This window comes from Physeter macrocephalus, chromosome 11, assembly GCF_002837175.3.
Source record: "Physeter macrocephalus isolate SW-GA chromosome 11, ASM283717v5, whole genome shotgun sequence".
NCBI lineage: Eukaryota > Metazoa > Chordata > Mammalia > Artiodactyla > Physeteridae > Physeter > Physeter macrocephalus.
Window position 1 is genome coordinate 152,963,128 of NC_041224.1, and position 17,241 is coordinate 152,980,368.

Sequence of the window (17,241 nt, forward strand, 5' to 3'; positions counted from 1 at the left end):
GTCCCCTGCATCGGCAGGCGGACTCTCAACCACTGCGCCACCAGGGAAGCCCTGGAAGTGTTTTTAAAAGGGACAGATGAGTGTAAACCAGAGTAGGCAAATCATAAGCTGAACTTTGAAGAGTATACAAGATACTGACATAGACAAGAAAGAGGGAGGGGGAGTGTTCTACGCTGGAAGACCCTGAGACCAAAGATGTGGCAGGGGGACCCTCCCACACCACGAAGTCCTGGGAGGACGTGTAGATGCCCATTAACTGTAATAGCGATGACTCTCCAGGCAGCCATGTGCCTGCTGTAAACCAGATAAGGTTGAGTATCTGATTTCAGGTTATGACACAAAAGAGTTCTTTCCTCGTGCTGAGGCAGTGTACTAAACACATCTCAGAGTTGCGCTTCAGTTCCTTATTGAGTATTCGTGACAGAAGACTTGACTCTAAAACTCTTTATCGGGACGGTGCTCAGACCAGCCTCCCAGACTGTGCCTGCAGGTGAGTCCTGCGTGGGAAGCCGTGCCTCCTGTGGCCACCATCATGCACCCAGGCAGACTCTGTGCGACCAGTTCAGCCCCAGGTCCTACCCCCAGCTTGGTCCCCATGAACCACCCCTGGGAGCCCTTTCCATGTCCCCTTCTCATCCCTGTCCCCCAGGTCCCCAAGATGGAGCGGTAGAGAGGCCCCCTTTACCTGACTATTTCTCAGCCACCTGCACCACTGCAGAGACTTTGAGGGATGACCACAGGGTGCTGGTCCTCGTGAGGGGCCCCAGGGCGGGAGCATCTGCTCACTCAGCACTGCCTTGCCCAGTCTGAGCATATCCAGGGCCACGAAATCCGCCGTGCGTTTCAGACCGGGAGTGCACGGAGGAGTGTGTCCCTGGCAGGTGTTCAGCACCTCATCCTGCTTTACCTCCTGCACCAGCACCTTGCTCCTGCGCCAGGAGGGCTCTGTTCAGTCCTGACTGAGAGAATGCGTGTGAGCGCACGTGAGTGTGCCAGGGGCCTAATCTCCACCCCCAGCGTGGATGCATAAATCCAGACTTAAAGAGGGCCCCCTCTGATCCGTGAGAGGAGAGCGGATAAAGAAAATAGAACAGCTGGAGATAAAAAGTATAGCCCAAGAGCTTCTAAAATCCTCTCTGCAAGCCCCAACTCTACTTTTATGATATTCAGCGTAATTGGATATATGGGGGGAAGCTTGGTTTTAAATCACACAACGTTAGGACTCTTCGGTCACAAGAACCAGGACTGCCCTCCTCTTCCCTTTGCAGTCATTCCTGTGGCCACAGATATTGGCCTGGCGCCCACCGTGACTCAGGTCCTGAGGGCACAGAGCTGAATGCGTTTCACCCCTTGTCCAGGGCGGCCACGAGCAGCCCTGCAGGTGCATCTCTGCTATTGGTCCCTGTGAAGGGCGGTCCCTAGAGCCGTGCCATGCGGCACGACATGAGGACCCTGCTCATCTGTGATGTTGGCCACCCCGCGGTTGTCCTTTCTCCCCAGGACTGGTCAAGCCCAGGCATCTGGCATTGGAGCAGGGGAGGAAAAGAGAGAGACTGACCAGAACTCAACTGGATACACTGCAAAGGCCTCTCCACATCTGTCCTCCCGCACTCCCTTGCATCTCTGCAGTGAAAGGGGTATTTAGAGCAAGACATTTCTGCAGGACACCTAGAAAACTTTTGCCAGTTGAGTAACCAAGTGGTTCAAACTATACCAGAGCTTCAGAATACAGAGCAGAGGAGTTCCAAAGAGACATAGGTATTGCTCTCACCACAGTGGAAGGTCACCCTGGATCCTTTAAGGAAAGATGTCTTGCATATGTGATCATACAGTGTAAGTTGACGTCCCCTTTGATCATTTTTCTTTGGGGTGAGGCTGTGAGATGAGGGAGGGGCGGCGTCTCCAGGCACTTGAGGGGGCACGACCAGCGCATTTTGCTGCAGACAGCACAGCATGTGATTGTATGCTCTCTGCAGCACCCTGGGCCGAGCCGGGGGCTCCGTTCGGTGGGCCCCCCTGGAGACAGCTGTTTGCTCAGGGCCTCTAGAATGCGTCCAAGGTGGGGCCTCCCAGTGCTGAAGCAGGGAGTCCCAGGGAGTGACCTGACCTGGTCCCTCTCTTTTCTCTGTGTGTTTTCCTAGAATGGTGACAGGAGCCCCTTGCCACCTTTGCCCCCTCCATCTCCCCTGCACAAATCTCTGTCCTACCTGGCCTGACATCCACTGCCGCTCAGCAGGGCACGAGTTAAAAATCAAAACCTGCAGCAAAGAGCATCCCCCGTACATTTTTGACGAGCTGTAACCCTCCTGAGAGAATGTGGTTGTTCTTCTAACCTGCAGATTGATTATCCCTGTTCCACACAGTGTCAGCTGAAGGGAGAAGCAATTCAAGAGAGCGCAGGAGAGTCGCCAGGTTGGCCTGGAGCGTTCCCATCTCCCACAGTTGCCCCGAGTCATAGGAAGACCTCGGAAGGTTGGCCAGGCCTGGCAGTGTTCCCCACGAGCCAAACACATGGTTAATGGGAACAGAGGTGCTCACACAACCCTGGGACAATCTGTGGCACTTCGGCCACTGCCTGGTGAACATCACTCGGCTTCCGTGGTGCTGCTGGTGGTGGGATTCCAGCCCAACCAGAGACTAAGTCAAGTGGCGTCCGTTGTGCCCGAGTCTCTGTTGACCAGCAGAGAGCACAGAAACCCTTCCTTCTGCATGGCGTTGGCTTTTCCCTGGGCACGAACTAAAAGCTGAATTTTTCTCATGCATGAAAATCTTGGTTGATGAGAAGATAGGTAAGCGAGGAACTAAGGGTTGCCCAGACCTCCTGATAGGATGGAGAGCATCCAGCTGCTGCGTGGTTCCCCTTGTTGCAGCCAGCTTTGGGGAGGAAACCCCATTCCCTGTCGGCACCCCGGCCCTGCAGGAGATAGGAGGTCCCCTGGGGCAGCCCCCGACCACCCTCAAGTCCCATCCCCTGCCGCTTGGCGCCGGGGGTGTCTGAGCCCAGGCTGCCTCCCGCAAAGGCCAGTTGCCACCTGCACTCCTAAGCCAATGACACGGATCCCATGCTGGCAGAGGGCTGGCTTCCCCACTCCGCCGACTCCCGCAAAGCAGGACAGGTGGTCTCCCCGATACCCGCCTGTCCTCGTGGCCTGCCAGTCACGACAGCCCTTCTGCCGCAAGAAGCCGCGGAGGCTTAGTGCAGGGGGGGCGCTGATCCGCCGCTGGTGTCCTCCTCCCTGCTGGTGTCCTGGAGGAGCGGCGGCGGTACCTGCAGGCTTTTGATAAGAGCAGAAACCGCGCAGGCCTCAGTGGGCCTCCCATCCTCAGTAGATGTGGGAGGGGAGCTTCCGGGGCTCTTTCAAGGGGAGGGGGGCCGGGCAGCCGGGGATCAGAGCCCCCAGCTCAGGCCCGTGGGCTCACAGATGGCAAACACAAACCAAGCCTGTTCTGAATTTCTAATTGACACAAAGGTTCCTCAAAGCCAGTGATGGTAAACACATGGGATGTCAGGATGCTGTTGTGATAGCATTTTTGCTGTCACCTGAGAGGGATGAGACAGGTCATCTCCGAGGCAGACAGAGGGCTGAGAGGGTCCCCGTGCATGCAGGGAGAGAAAACTGCTGTCTGGGGAATGTCACCCCCGCCCCTCTTCCCCTTCCTCTTCCCCCTCCTCCTCCTCCTCCTCTTCTTTCCTGTCCCCCAGCATGCCTGTTTTTTCTTTTTATGCTTTTCTTATTCTTGGTTTTGTCTGATAAAGGGAACCTTTTCATTTTTATGTGAAAGTTTATTAAATTTGATTCAGAAATTTCCATTTCCCTCCGCCCCAGACCTTCTGTATACCCAGCTGAGCGATGTACATTAATGTGGCTCCCAATTCGTTCTGCCAGAGGGACGCTGAGGCCTCAGGGGCCACGGAGAGCCTGCAGCGCTCAGAAGCTGCCGGGTCCTCGGGGCCTCCTCAGAGCAGACTGGAACAAGGGACAGAAGGTGACACCCACGTGACATTGACTGAGCGGGGCAGGAAATCGCCCAGGTGTCATCATTTGCGTGAGAAATTGCCGGGTCTGGTGGTCTTGGGAAGGACACTGGCCCGGAGAAGTTGCTTCCAGCCCGGGCCTCAGCCCGAGGTGGCTCCCTGGGGCTGCAGAGGACTCACCGAGCTGCCCGTTAGCCCTCCTTCCAGTGCTCTGAAAAACCAACACCAGTTCCTTTCTTTAGGGCTGGTTTCCTAATCTTTACCTGCCCATCAAACACGGTCCTCCAGGAGAAGAAAGCCTTATAGGTACTGTCATCGCCAGATGACCATTTTCACCTTTAAATACTTGGCCACCTCCTTCATTTCATGGCAGGCCTAGTGGGGGTGGACAGAGAGACCCAAGGAACCTAGGGAACATCCAGGGGGATGGAGGAGACCCACTCCCAGCTGAGTTTCAAAGACCCATCTGAACAACTGGACAGTTAACAGCCCCCTTCAAACTCTACCCCCTGCCCAGCAGACTCCGGTTAAAGAGCCACTAGTTTCCCTCTCCCTGGGTAGCCAGAGGACGTGAGCGCCAAAGACCTGGGGCAGAAAGACAGAGGGCTGGTGTTGAAGGGCAGGTGATGGCAGATGGCAGTGGCAGGAACCCCAGGCAGCTTCCACCCAGGCCACCCGAGGAAGAGGTGAGCTCTGAGGGATCAGAGCGGCCCAGGATTGAACCTGTGGCCGCCCTGCAGCTCCCCCCACGGCTCCCACCCACGGGGCCTGAAAGCATTTCAGAGTTACACCGGATAGGAAGTGCTCAGACCAGACCTGTCTCACATACCCCTCCACCTGCTTTGTACCCACTGTGCCATGAGGAGAGAGATGCCCAGAAAGATACAGCGATTCCGAGACAGCAGCACAGCAGGGATGAGAACTTCCTTATCTTCTGGTTGAGTGAAGTGATTGTCTCCTTCCCCGCCTCTCGCTCTTCAGGACCAGCGAGGGAACCATGAGGGTTTTCTTCGGGGAGATCGTTAGAATCACTAATGGCAAATCAGGGGGAGAGTTGGAGCTCACAGAGCTTGTGTCACACATGCGTACACACACACACACACACACACACTCTCTCTCCAGTCTTCTGTCCTTCTGTAAATGGAGCTGCATTACCTGAGTTGGCCACTGGGTGGCACCTCTAGGCCATGCACTTGGCTCCACAGACATTTCTCTGAACAGCGACAGAAAAATAGGCTTACCCTTTAAAAAAAAAAAAGAGTGCATCTTACTGTGGGTGAAATTCGATGACAGATTGAATGCACCTTCCTCCATGTCGTGGTTCAGCTTCTCTTGTCCCTGCCCTTTTGTTGACTTGAGTACGTGTGATACCCGTGACTGTGGGAACCACATAGCCGGGAGCCTGTCCTCATGTCTCGTTGATGGGGAAACTGGACTCTGTTGTTCACCGGGCACGAAATGGGCCACCCAGACCTGAGTCCTGATGAAAGCCCTCTCCAGGGATGCCTTGGGAACCGTCCTCAGGACCTAGGGAGCTGTTGTCCAAGCTTTGGCCCTGGCTCCTGCTGCTCTCAGCAGAAAAGAGCTCACAGCTCGCGCCCACCTCTCCAACACCATGCTGCTGCTGAGGGATTTGTGAGAGGCAAATATGGATGTGAGCACGAGGTTTTTCTCTCCAGTGATCCCTGGAGAATCTTATGGTAGAGAGGCTCCCCACGTATGTCCCTTCAGCTTTGTTCCAGATGAGCCCATCTGCTTTCCAACAGGCATTTATTGAGCACCTACTATATGCCAAGCACCATGCCTGACACTGATATTGCAAATAGGCTCGGTTTCTCCATCTATAATATGAATGACTGGGTCCTTCCAGCTCGAACAGTCTTAATGACGCCCAAATTCTATCTGCTTCTTTGATCTTTCCTTCCTTTGGATGCCGCCCTATCCCAACTAGATATGGCAGAGGGACTCACATTGTCTGTGTCGTGGCATCTATGTCAAGAGGTAGTTCTCAGCCAGTGGTGATTTTATCTCCCAGAAGACGTTTGGTAATGTCCAGAAATGTTCTGGTTGTCACAACTGGGTAGGGGATGCCACTGGCATCTTAAGGGTCGAAGCCAAGATTGCTGCTAAATCTCTTTCAATGAATAGGGCAGCCCTCACAACAAAGAATTATCCAGCCCGAAATGGCAATAGTGCCAAGGCTGAGGAACCTTGATGTAGAGGGAGAGAAATCTCTTTTTGGTTATCAGAAGCACAGTGATCGTCTAACATGCATTTAGTGCAATAATGGAACGCCTTTGTATTCTCAGCAGTCCCTGTGGCCTTCGTGATGTGTGAAGTGGCCACTGGGAAGGCTTGGGGACGCAGCAGAATGAGTGCCATGGGAGGTCAGTTCTGGGACCATGTCCAGCAGAGCAGCTACTGACTAAGCCCCTGGAACAGACTGTCTTTGTGCTTCCATTTCAGGTTCTGGATGGCTGTCCAAGATCTCAAGAAACAACCCCTACAAGATGTGGCCAAGAGGGTGGAAGAAATCTGGCAAGAGTTTCTGGCCCCCGGAGCCCCAAGTGCAATCAATCTGGATTCTCACAGCTACGAGATAACCAGTCAAAACGTCAAAGATGGAGGGAGATACACATTCGAAGATGCCCAGGTTTGCTCATCTAGTCGAATAGTTCTGTCCCAAGACCTTCACTTTTCCACTCCACCGCCCCACCCTTTAACACACATCGAAGGCGTTGTGTGTAGTTACAATTTCAGGTTTTATTATTTATAAGGCCATCAATGGAGACCATTCCAGGTAGGTGCACAAAAAAATTCCAGAAGGATTGTTTTCCTAGATGAGTTACGTTGTTAAATAGAAATAGAAGTTTACCATTATATGTGTTATCTTTTCCAGGAAAACCTCATAGTGTTTTACAAAACCTGAAGTCCTGTAATAAGTCATAGTAGAATCTGGACACCATAGCACAACATTGGCAAACTGGGAACAGTAGCTGGCAGGGCCAGGGGTCAAGCCCACACTCATAACCACCACCCTGCACTACCTCCACAGTGACTCCCACCCCTGTGGTGACTGGGGAGCCTTGTGCCATGTGATGAGATACCATGAGGAACAGGCCAAAGCCCCTGCCCTCAAGGGAGTTAAAGCCTAGTGGGAGAGAAAGACAAGGAAATGGGCAGTGTCACCAATAAATGAAGTGCCTCAACAGGATGAGCTCTAGGGTTTAAGGGACCCATTGTTGGTGGTTGGGGGAGGGAAACTCACAACCCTGCTAAGCACAGTTACCCCACAGATGCTGGTGAGGCTGATGAAAGAAACAGAAGCCCCCTAAGCAGCAAGCTTAACCTGAGGGCTGGGAGGTGCCATTTCTAGAGATAAGCATCAGACCCATTTCTCACTTCCTGGTTCCTAACTTTTATTTCCTTCTGCCATCCTACACTCCGTGACAGGGCTTAAGGTTTTGCTCTTGTCTCCTCAACCCTCTTCATTTCTCTCACTTGTAGGGTCCCCAGGTGAGAATTTAGCGAGATTGCCCTCCCACAGACATTACCTAACTTAGGAAACTGTCACCGATGCAGGTAATGGCATGAGAACACAGCCAGTGTCTCATCATCCAGATTTGCCTTGTCATTTGCTCAGAACTTCAGAATGGAAATACCTACCAACCTCAACACCACAACTATCATTTCTCTCCCCCTGGTCATGAGCTCCACTGAACACCTGTGCCAGGTAGATTTGGTTCTGTAGAGTTCAGTGACTTTGCTTTATGAAGTCCCTCACACCCTTCGCACCTTCGAAGCAAAATATTTAAGTCATGAGAAATCTTTTTTATTTTCCAATAGATTTATGTATGTGTGTGTACGTGTCCCAAGCACATAGCAACATATCGTGGTGAGGAGAGTGATGGCGAAACTCCGTGGGTAATGGAGAGGCTCCATGGGTAGTAGAGAATCTCCATAGGTGATAGAGAATCTCAGTGGGTGGTGGAGAATCTCCATGGGTGATAGAGAAGCTCCGTGGGTGATGGAGAATCCCCATGGGTGTAGAGAAGCTCCATGGGTGATGGGGAAGCTCCATGGGTAGTGATAGAGAAGCTCCGTGGATGATGGAGAAGCTCCGTGGGTGACGGAGAAGCTCCATGGGTGATGGAGAACCCCCGTGGGTGATGGAGAAGCTCCCCAGATGAACAATCTGAAGCACAAAACTCAACTCTCCATTATTCATGAAACATGAGAAAAGGGATACTGGTCATAACCATGATGCTCCCCCGCCCAGTATTATTGCTCTGATCATGACATCAGGAAGGATTTATTTTCATGTTTTATTATGGAAACTTGTAAACATGTGGAAAAGTAGAAGGAATGGAACAACAAACCTTTGTGGACCTTCATCCAGACTCAGCAATCATCTATACAAGACTGATCTCATTTTATCTGTGTCCCCACCTACTTTTTCACCATTTGTTTTAAAGCAAATCCAAGACTGTATCATTTCACTGTAAATAGTTAGGTATGTATCTCTAAGAGAAACTGACCCTTTGGTCTTTTTTTTTTTTTTTTTTTTTTTTTTTTGTGGTACGCGGGCCTCTCACCCTTGTGGCCTCTCCCGTCGCGGAGCACAGGCTCCAGATGCGCAGGCTCGGCGGCCATGGCTCACGGGCCCAGCCGCTCCGCGGCATGTGGGATCTTCCCAGACCGGGGCACGAACCCGTGTCCCCCGCATCGGCAGGAGGACTCTCAACCACTGCGCCACCAGGGAAGCCCCCCTTTGGTCTTAACATTACCACAATGCCTTAACAAATTAGCAGTTATCTCTTAATATCATCAAATGCTGTGCAAGTGTTCAAATTTATAGTAGTTCCATAAATGCCTTTTTAAAATCGTTATTCAAAATCAGAATCCAAACAAGGCCCACACATCACAGCAGATCACCGTGTCTTTTAAGTGCCTCGTAATCTACGGGTTCCTTTTACGTCCTCCCCACCCACCCCCCAACCCCTTGCAATTTATTTAATGAAGAAATTGGATCCTTTGTGCTGGAGAGATTCCATCGTCTGGATTTTTCTGACTGCAACCCTGTGGTACTATTTAATGTGTCCTTCTACCATCTGCATTTCCTGTAAGCTGGTAATTTGACTTAGGTATTTAATCAGATTTAAGTTTGATTTTTGTGGGCAAAACTACTTCCTAGACTGTGCTGTGCTGTCTTGTCAGAAGGCACATGATGTCTAGTTGTCTCTCTTTGTGGTTTTAGCAGCTATTGATGCTTATTGCTTAAATCCATTAGTTAATGAGGGGTTACCAAATGCTGTTCTAATTCTATCATTCTTTCTTCATTTATAAACTGAAATACAAATAATCAAATGCATCTACCATTTGATTATTTAGTAATACAGTTCACATAGGAAAGATGGAATATGTGTTTGATTCATTCACTTTATTTGCCAATTTAAAAAATAATGAATGGCTTACTGTCATCATCCAATGGTGACCAATTAGGGGTATTTTGTGTGTGTGTCTTTTAGTATCCTTGTAAACCTGTGGGTTTAAACATATTTGATGTGTTTTATCCATTTTGTTTATTATTTTTATCAATGCTTGGATGTGCCATCTCTGCCCTGTTGGCTCCTTCTGACATGACCCTACTAGTGTTTGATGTCATTCAAATACCAAGGAAACTGAGATGATCTAGGCCATTCCCCAGACCTGGAATCAGCTAGTTCTCTAAGAATCGCTGGTTCCTCTTAGGGGGAAATGGTTTTTAGAGACCATAATTTGGGCACTTAGAGGCACTCATTGTTCCTGGGTTGGTCATCATTTCTAGGCCTTTCCAGTGGCCAGAGCTAGGAAATAGGTAGGTGTTATTTCTGATAAAAATACATCACGAGTACATACTGATACTTTCCATTCAAACTCAAAACTACAGGGGATTTTATTTAACTTCTTTCTTATGTCGTGTCACCTTTCTCTATGCTGAGAATCCTGGTTCTCAAGGACGCCATAGATGATGCATTAGTACTTCATGTTATTTGCTTTATCCTGCATCACCACAGAGCAGTCTCAAAATCTCAGTGCCAACTAACAGCAGTGATGTTATTATTGCCTGGTTCTTCAATAGCTGCATAGTATTCCATTGTGTGGAAGTACCATAGTTTAGTCAACCAGTCCTCTCTTCCTGACATTTATGTTATTACTAAGTCAGGAAATATTTGATGGGAAAACTTGGGAAGTCAGCACATTGTGCCTTGACATGTTTCTGGATACACAGCCTTCATTAGCACAGTTCTCTGCCATTTTTCAGGTACCTACTTCCAAATATATTGTAGCTCCTTACTGAGGACACCCAAAGCATCTCTAACCTCCTCAGTGTTTGTTAGGACTGGGATTCTCTGAATTCCAATAAAGTACTCTTCCTAAACCAATTTCTTTTCAGCTTGTCCCCTTTTGTTTCTTAAGCGTGTTTTCCTCATAAGTCTACAAAGTGCTTCTCACTAGCACTCTGACCTTGGGCAAGTTCCTTAAACTCCCTGAGTCTTCTTTTCCTCATCTGTAGAACACAGATACAATGGTACCTATACTGTGGAAAGGGAATTAAGTGAAATGAAGCATGTCAACAACTAACAGTGTCTGGCTCACAGTAAGATAAGATATTTATGATATTATTTCCTTAATGTCATTAATATTTTCTTATACTTTTATGTTTAGGAAGTTTGGTGAAAAAATTCAAATAATTGCATATAACCTTAGTACCCAGAGATAACCCCTATTCTCGTGTTTTGTTTCTCTCAACTTATGTGTAAAGAGTGTTTCTGCAGATAGGGTGATTCTGTAGCCTGCCTTTTACACTAAACTAAGAGTTGATTTAAAAGGCTAAATTTCTTCTGTAAAGGGCCAGATAGTTTAAATTTTGAGGTTTGTGGGTCATATGATCTACATCACTACTACTCAATTCTGCCATATAAAAACAGCTACACTGTAACAGTGTAACAATATAAAATACATAAATACGTGGGCATGGCTGTGTTGAAAAACTTTATTTATGGACCCTGAAAGCTCAATTTCTTATCATTGTTCATGAAATATTATTCTTCTTTTGATTTTTTTTCAGCCACTTATAAATATAAAAACCATTCTTAGTTCACATAACATAAAGAAATAGAGTTTGAGACCACTGTGCTGAGCCATGTATCATGAAAATCATTGAAACACTTCAACAAGTCCAGAAAGATAGAAGATAGAGAGACTTGGGAGTGGTTAATCTTTCATGTATATGGGAGAGTAGGTTAGAGTAGACCATCTCGGTGCAGTAACAGCAACCCACCAATCTCCGCGAATGTTTCTGCATCAAGGTTGAGTGTTACGGAGCCAACCGACTGAGGGGAAGTCAGCCAGTACCATGATCTTCACACTGCCTTACCCTTCCTGGCCAGCACTGCTGCCTGCACCCGCTGCACGGGTGTGACTTAGAAGTTTCCAGGTAAGGAGAGGAGGCTAAGACCCAGCCAGGACTTGCTCTCTGATCTCCCGACTTGCCGGTCAAGTCTGCAGCTCAGATCACACCGCCCCTGGGTTATTAGAGCTGAGGGCTTGGATGTCATGCAGAGACCTGGAGAAACTCTGGTCCCTAGAGAAGGTCCCCGAGCTGGGGAGCAGGCTCTGATCCTGTTTCAGCCATATGCTTTGTCTAGGATTGTAAGATTGTACCTGTAAGTCCTTTAAGCTTGCTCTCCTCAGTCTGCCCATCTGAGAAGTGGGAATGGTAACACCCAAGCCCTTTGGAACGCCCTCCTCCATCCCCTGCATTGGGATCAGGAGCTCTGGGGTGGCTTCCTCAGCAAGTCACATGGTTCTCAGAAGCCAACCAACAGTGGTCAAAATGCCAATAGGCATGTGAGTATATGTCCTGCTATTAGAGGTCAGTAGCTTAGCCAGATTTATGCATTCATTTGAAATGGGGACTGGGGGTGGGGTGCAGGCTCCCTCGGACGGTTTTGTCTTTTATTTGACCACATGCATTGTTACAGCAAAGTTAATTGCCTGTGTTTGCTTCCTGTGGAAATATCTCACAAGATGCCCTGTCAGCATGGGCCCAGCATTTGCACTTGTGTTTTGCCGATCCATTTGGCTTTTTTGAAAATTTGGGCCAAGACCAAATCTTCCATAAAGGTCTGTGGGCTGTGACCATAGCCCTCAGCTGTTTGCTGTGTTGTTCCAGTTTCACAGATTTAGCCTTGTGAGGGGAGAAAAAGAAGAAAAATGAGCCATGATTTTCTTTTTTTTAAGGACTCAGTTCTTTATGCTAGGGATTGAATTCTCTGTTCTCAATCTTGGGGCATCTGTGGGAGCTGCATCGCCACCTACTTGCTATGTGGTCTCAGGCAAGGATCTTGACCTTTTGTGCCCTAGTTTTCTCCTCTGTAAAATGGGGATGATGTCTTCTCTACAGCCCTCTAAGGGTTTTTTTCGAAATCAGATGAGCTAATAGCACTGAAAATCTTTGAATAAGTAAAGTGCTATATATACTTCTATGTGTGAACTCACAAAAATTAATGGCTTTAGTATTCCCTGAGGTCTCAAAATTCCAAGCTAGATCTAAAACGAGTTCTCCCAAGAAGGGTCTGCTCTTAGAAGGGGTACTTAGGGAGAAAATTCAAAAATAAAAAGTATGTAGGAGCCAAATTTGGGGGGCCTTGAGTGTCTTCCTAAGGAATTTGAACTTTCTCACTCTGAAGACAGTAGGAAAACATTGAAGGCTTAGAGCTGAAAGAGAAGGAATCAAATGGTGATGAGCAGGGCAAGCTGCAGCTGAGAGAGATCTGAATCTCGGGGCATGTAGTCCGAAGCTCTTCTGGCGGTTTTTGGAGGAGAGAATGAAACCACAGGAAGTATCTCGAGCCTAAGGCCTCCTCTTAGGGCATTCAACTCTTTCCAGAGCCTCCACAGGCTGCAGGAGGGAGACCGGAGTCAGCAGGCTGGTGCAGTGGCTGCCTGGCTTCAATTTTAAAAGTCTCAGAGTACCCTAGGATGTTCTGAGGACTGTGTCACTGGATCCATTCAGTCATTCGTCCATCTCCCCATCCATCCATTTCGTGAACATTCATTCTCCCATTCGAGTTGGGAGACCTTGACCTGTGGGCTGTGAAGTTCTACACTGAGGGAAATTGAAAAGGATATTAGGGACCCAGATGGCTTTTTGCCATTGGGCACAGCTTATCCAAGAGCACGTCATTCTTTACAAATAAAACAAAACCGGCCTAAGCAAACACTTCACTGTGATTGGATTGGATTGGAAATCTGTCCATCAAAGGGATTGACAGTTGAATCTGATGGACCAATCCAGCCTGTTGACTTTGGTCCCTGCAGGGTCCCATGTAGGTTTCCTACATGTCCAAGCCACCCTGCTTTCCTGACCTGCAGTAGCTGCTGAGATGCCCCATCCAGACCTGTACCTGCAGTGTCTGGCCTCCAGCGCCTCTGGATTTTAAGTTCTTTGCTGGGAGCAGACATCTGGCCTTCCTTACCTTCTGTAAATCCCTACAACACTAAAATAATGCTCTGCACACAGTTTTGGTTTAAATAAAAAAATTTCCTTGACAACTCAGTCCACAATGATAACACTCTCAGCTGTACCTATCATTTTAAAAAAATAGATAAATAAAAGGCCATTTGTCCCTTGGTTTTCCACTTTGAAAAATCTTGCCACACAACCTTGGGGAGCACATACAGTAGGTGATCAATAAATACTGATTAAATCCAGTTTCTACAATATGCCAATTCAGCAAAACTTGGAATATCCACTAAGGGCCAGATGTTCTAGGCTCTGGGAATGTACAGATACATAAGCTCTCCTCTTAAGCAGACCCCAATCTAAGTTACCAAAACTCCGCTAGGCCATCATCTATGCGTGGAGTGACCAAAAAGCAACCTCAGGGCTGCCCTGGTGGCGCAGTGGTTGAGAGTCCGCCTGCCGATGCAGGGGACACGGGTTCGTGCCCTGGTCCGGGAGGATCCCACAGGCCACGGAGCGGCTGGGCCCGTGAGCCATGGCTGCTGAGCCTGCGTGTCCAGAGCCTGTGCTCCGCAACGGGAGAGGCCACAGCAGTGAGAGGCCCGCGTACCGCAAAAAAAAAAAGCAACCTCAAGGTCAAAATGAGGTCAGGGTGATACAAGAGCTGTGAAATATACCATCAAGTTACACCCACAGTGAGCAGATGAGAAGCCTCTAGTCAAAAGTCTCTACTCTTACCTAAACTTAGATGTTTAAAAGCAACTTGATTAAGGAATGCAAGGCCTCTAACATTTGCTTTGTTCAAAAGCCAGAGTCCAGTGGAGCCCACGTTTACATTTGCCCCAGATTACTCAGAAGCAGGTGTCTTCCTAGCTGGGTGAAGGCTGTTCATCTTTGCCCCAGTGGTGGAGGTGGTGGCATTGTGTGCCAGTATCACAAGACTACACCAAGTTTCCTGATATTAATCCTCATTTGGAGGGCACTTCCTAGTAGACTTCCCATGCCAGACATATTTTAATAAAAAATGCCATGGCACTGCTTACCCCAGGAATTACTCATTTTATCCTGTGGGTGGTTTTATCTTAGGGAAGCAAGCAGCAGAGGGAGGGATGCACTTTGAAAAGAACAAACCAGTTGTTTGTGAGCAGTTTCTGCTTATTACCACACAGGCGAGTAGTTCTCGAAGAGAAGGCGTCAGGGAACTAAATTCCAAACTTCCTTTGTTGAGGCTTCAGAGCGGAGATTTCTTGCACCAAGCCCCATGACCTTGAAGAGGAGAAGGAAACATTTGTCTAAGTTAATACCCATGGTATTTGGGTAGGTGAAAGGAAATATGCAAAGCTGTCTTTGAAGCTACTCTTATCTAAGAATAGGGATCGAACAGCATCAAAATACTGTGCCCTTTGGCCAGTTAAATTGAACATGTTTATACAGATGCTTTGCAATGTAAAGGCAAAAGATAATTCACTCTTACACTCTCTTATGACTTGAATGTTGCATTCTGTGGAAGCAGTGTCTGCCACGTCCCACTTAGAAGGACAAAGAAATCCAAATCGGGGCTTCTCATTTAAGATCCGCAGGATCCTAGAATATTTTTTTAAATGTATATATATATATATATATATAACTAAATCACTTTGCTATACAGCAGAAATTAACACAACATTGTAAATCAACTATATTTCAATATTTAAAAAGAAGGAAAAAAAGCTGGAAAAAAAAATCCACAGGATCCTAGGATGGTCATCCAAAGCCACATCCATGAGGACAAGCTACTCTCTTTCACTCAAGTGAGCGTCTGGACTCACTCAAGTGAGTCTTTTCTATGTTTATTAAGCAGATACTGACTTAGGATCCCCATCAATTCCCTACCACTGTGCAGTCCCACCCTCTGTCCTCCTGAAGGACCCATGATGAGAAAAGTGTTAATTTTCTTTAGGCTTCAGCTAACCATGCCTAAAGTCTGAAGACCTTTGGTTTAAGATATTCAAGAGTCTCTTGCACGGTGAGACTCATGCATCTTCTGGGTGACTTTCTGTGACACAGACTTGCTGCCCGTGACTTCCCAGGGGCCCGGTCAGCCCTCAGAGCTTTGCCAGTTTGGCCCTTCTGGTGCAGAAGGCAAGTTGTACATGATCTGTGAGGTGAGAGCCTGCGTCACCCTGGGAGACAGGGTGGCCGTTGCTGTCACTGACAACGTGGTGGCGAACAGTTCCCGAAAGGGAATGGTGAATGGCGGTTGCATCTACCCCTGGGGTGACTCAGATTAAAGCTTGAGAGGAGGCCCCTGACGCTTCTGCTAACAACACGCTGAGGACTTTGTCTCAGCCACAGAACCTGACTCCCTCAAAACCCCAACTCAAGGACCATGAACAGCAGCACGTACCAGGGGAAGAGTGTGAGCTTCGGGGTCACAGAACACTGGGCACAAATCCTTGCTCTGTGCTTGGGCAGGTCACTCAACTTTGTAGAGCTTTAGTGTCCTCATCTGTAAAATGGGGTTGTTTAAACCTAAGCATTGATTCAGAGCAAACAACAACAGCAATGGAAATAATACAGCTGGACTCTGCTCACCTTTCCTCCTCCCTGGGAACCTTCTGGTCTTTGGTCTCCTTCCCACGTCATCCCTGGCAAGGACAGTCCCAACACGAAGGCCAGTTATCATCATTACTTTACATGTGTAGAGTTTTCGTAATGTGTTCCCTTGTATTTCCTCCGTTAATTGTGTGCTCGGCGGGGCTGGAAAAAGCAGAGTCGGGACCTGAATCCACACCTTTGGCCCCCAGCCCAGCCCCGCTTCCAGCGTCTCACGCGGCAATGCCACATCCTGCCCCACAGCGTCATCTTCCTTCAAGGGACCACAAGGGACCCAACAGTTCCCAAAGGCTGGATGTTGTTCCAGGAAGCTTTGATGTTCCCAAGAGGACAGAGGACAGAGACACATACATCTGCAGAAGAAAAACAGGACACTTGAAAATCCCAAGAAGAGCTCTTGGCAGCTGTGCAATGCTCCAGCTGAGCGGCCTCCCACTCCAGGAGGATGCTCTAAAGCTGGGGGATGAGATTGTAGCTGTTTCAGGAACCCACAGCAAAGAGGAGGACATAAGGGTGTTCTGAAGTAGTCTAACTGCTCCAGCATGCTTGGGGCCCAAGGTCCAGGCATTTGTCTGATTGCCTTCCCCAGTGCTGTGAGGCCCACCATGTCTTGTCTAAAAACAAAGGAGATTTCCAAATGAGGACCCTCACTGCAAAACATTGATTTGTAGCAGGTGTGGTTTTGAGGCCCTCCCTCCTCCTCCCGCATATTTCTCGGACTCCACTGAGTCCAGTCTTTTGGGGGTTTAGGGTTTTTTTTTTTTCATTCTCTCCATTGCTTTTTTTTTTTTCCCTGAATCTTTTTTATTGAAATATGGTTGATTTACAATATTATATGAGTTTCAGGTGTACAACATATCATTCAATATTTTTATAGGTTACATTCCATTTAAAGTTATTATAAAATCTTGCCCATGGTCCCAGTTGGTTTTGCTTCTGCCTTAGCATCCCAGGTAAGCAAAGCTCCCATCTTGGGCTTGGCCCTGGATGAGGGTGGAGTGTCTCATCAGGGTGACATCCATGTACTGTAACTGTCAACCGCCATGGGGTGTGATTGCCTCCCCCCACTGAGAATTGTAGCTAAGATGTTCAGTATGACGTAGGGCCTTAGGGCATCAGTTTCTCTACCTATGGAGAACCATCCTCACCCTCCCGGGAG

General features: G+C 48.3%; 1 protein-coding gene across 3 annotated transcripts in view; it reads left to right on the top strand.

The window, feature by feature from the left end:
• The window catches only part of RGS6 (regulator of G protein signaling 6), a 598,625-nt gene that overhangs the window by 538,550 nt on the left and 42,834 nt on the right, over positions 1-17,241 (top strand). For all 3 annotated transcript variants that reach the window (XM_055088571.1, XM_028496111.2, XM_055088572.1), the window contains exon 15: positions 6,443-6,629. In XM_055088571.1, the coding sequence (XP_054944546.1) occupies positions 6,443-6,629 (187 nt within the window). The remainder of the gene's footprint in view (positions 1-6,442; positions 6,630-17,241) is intronic.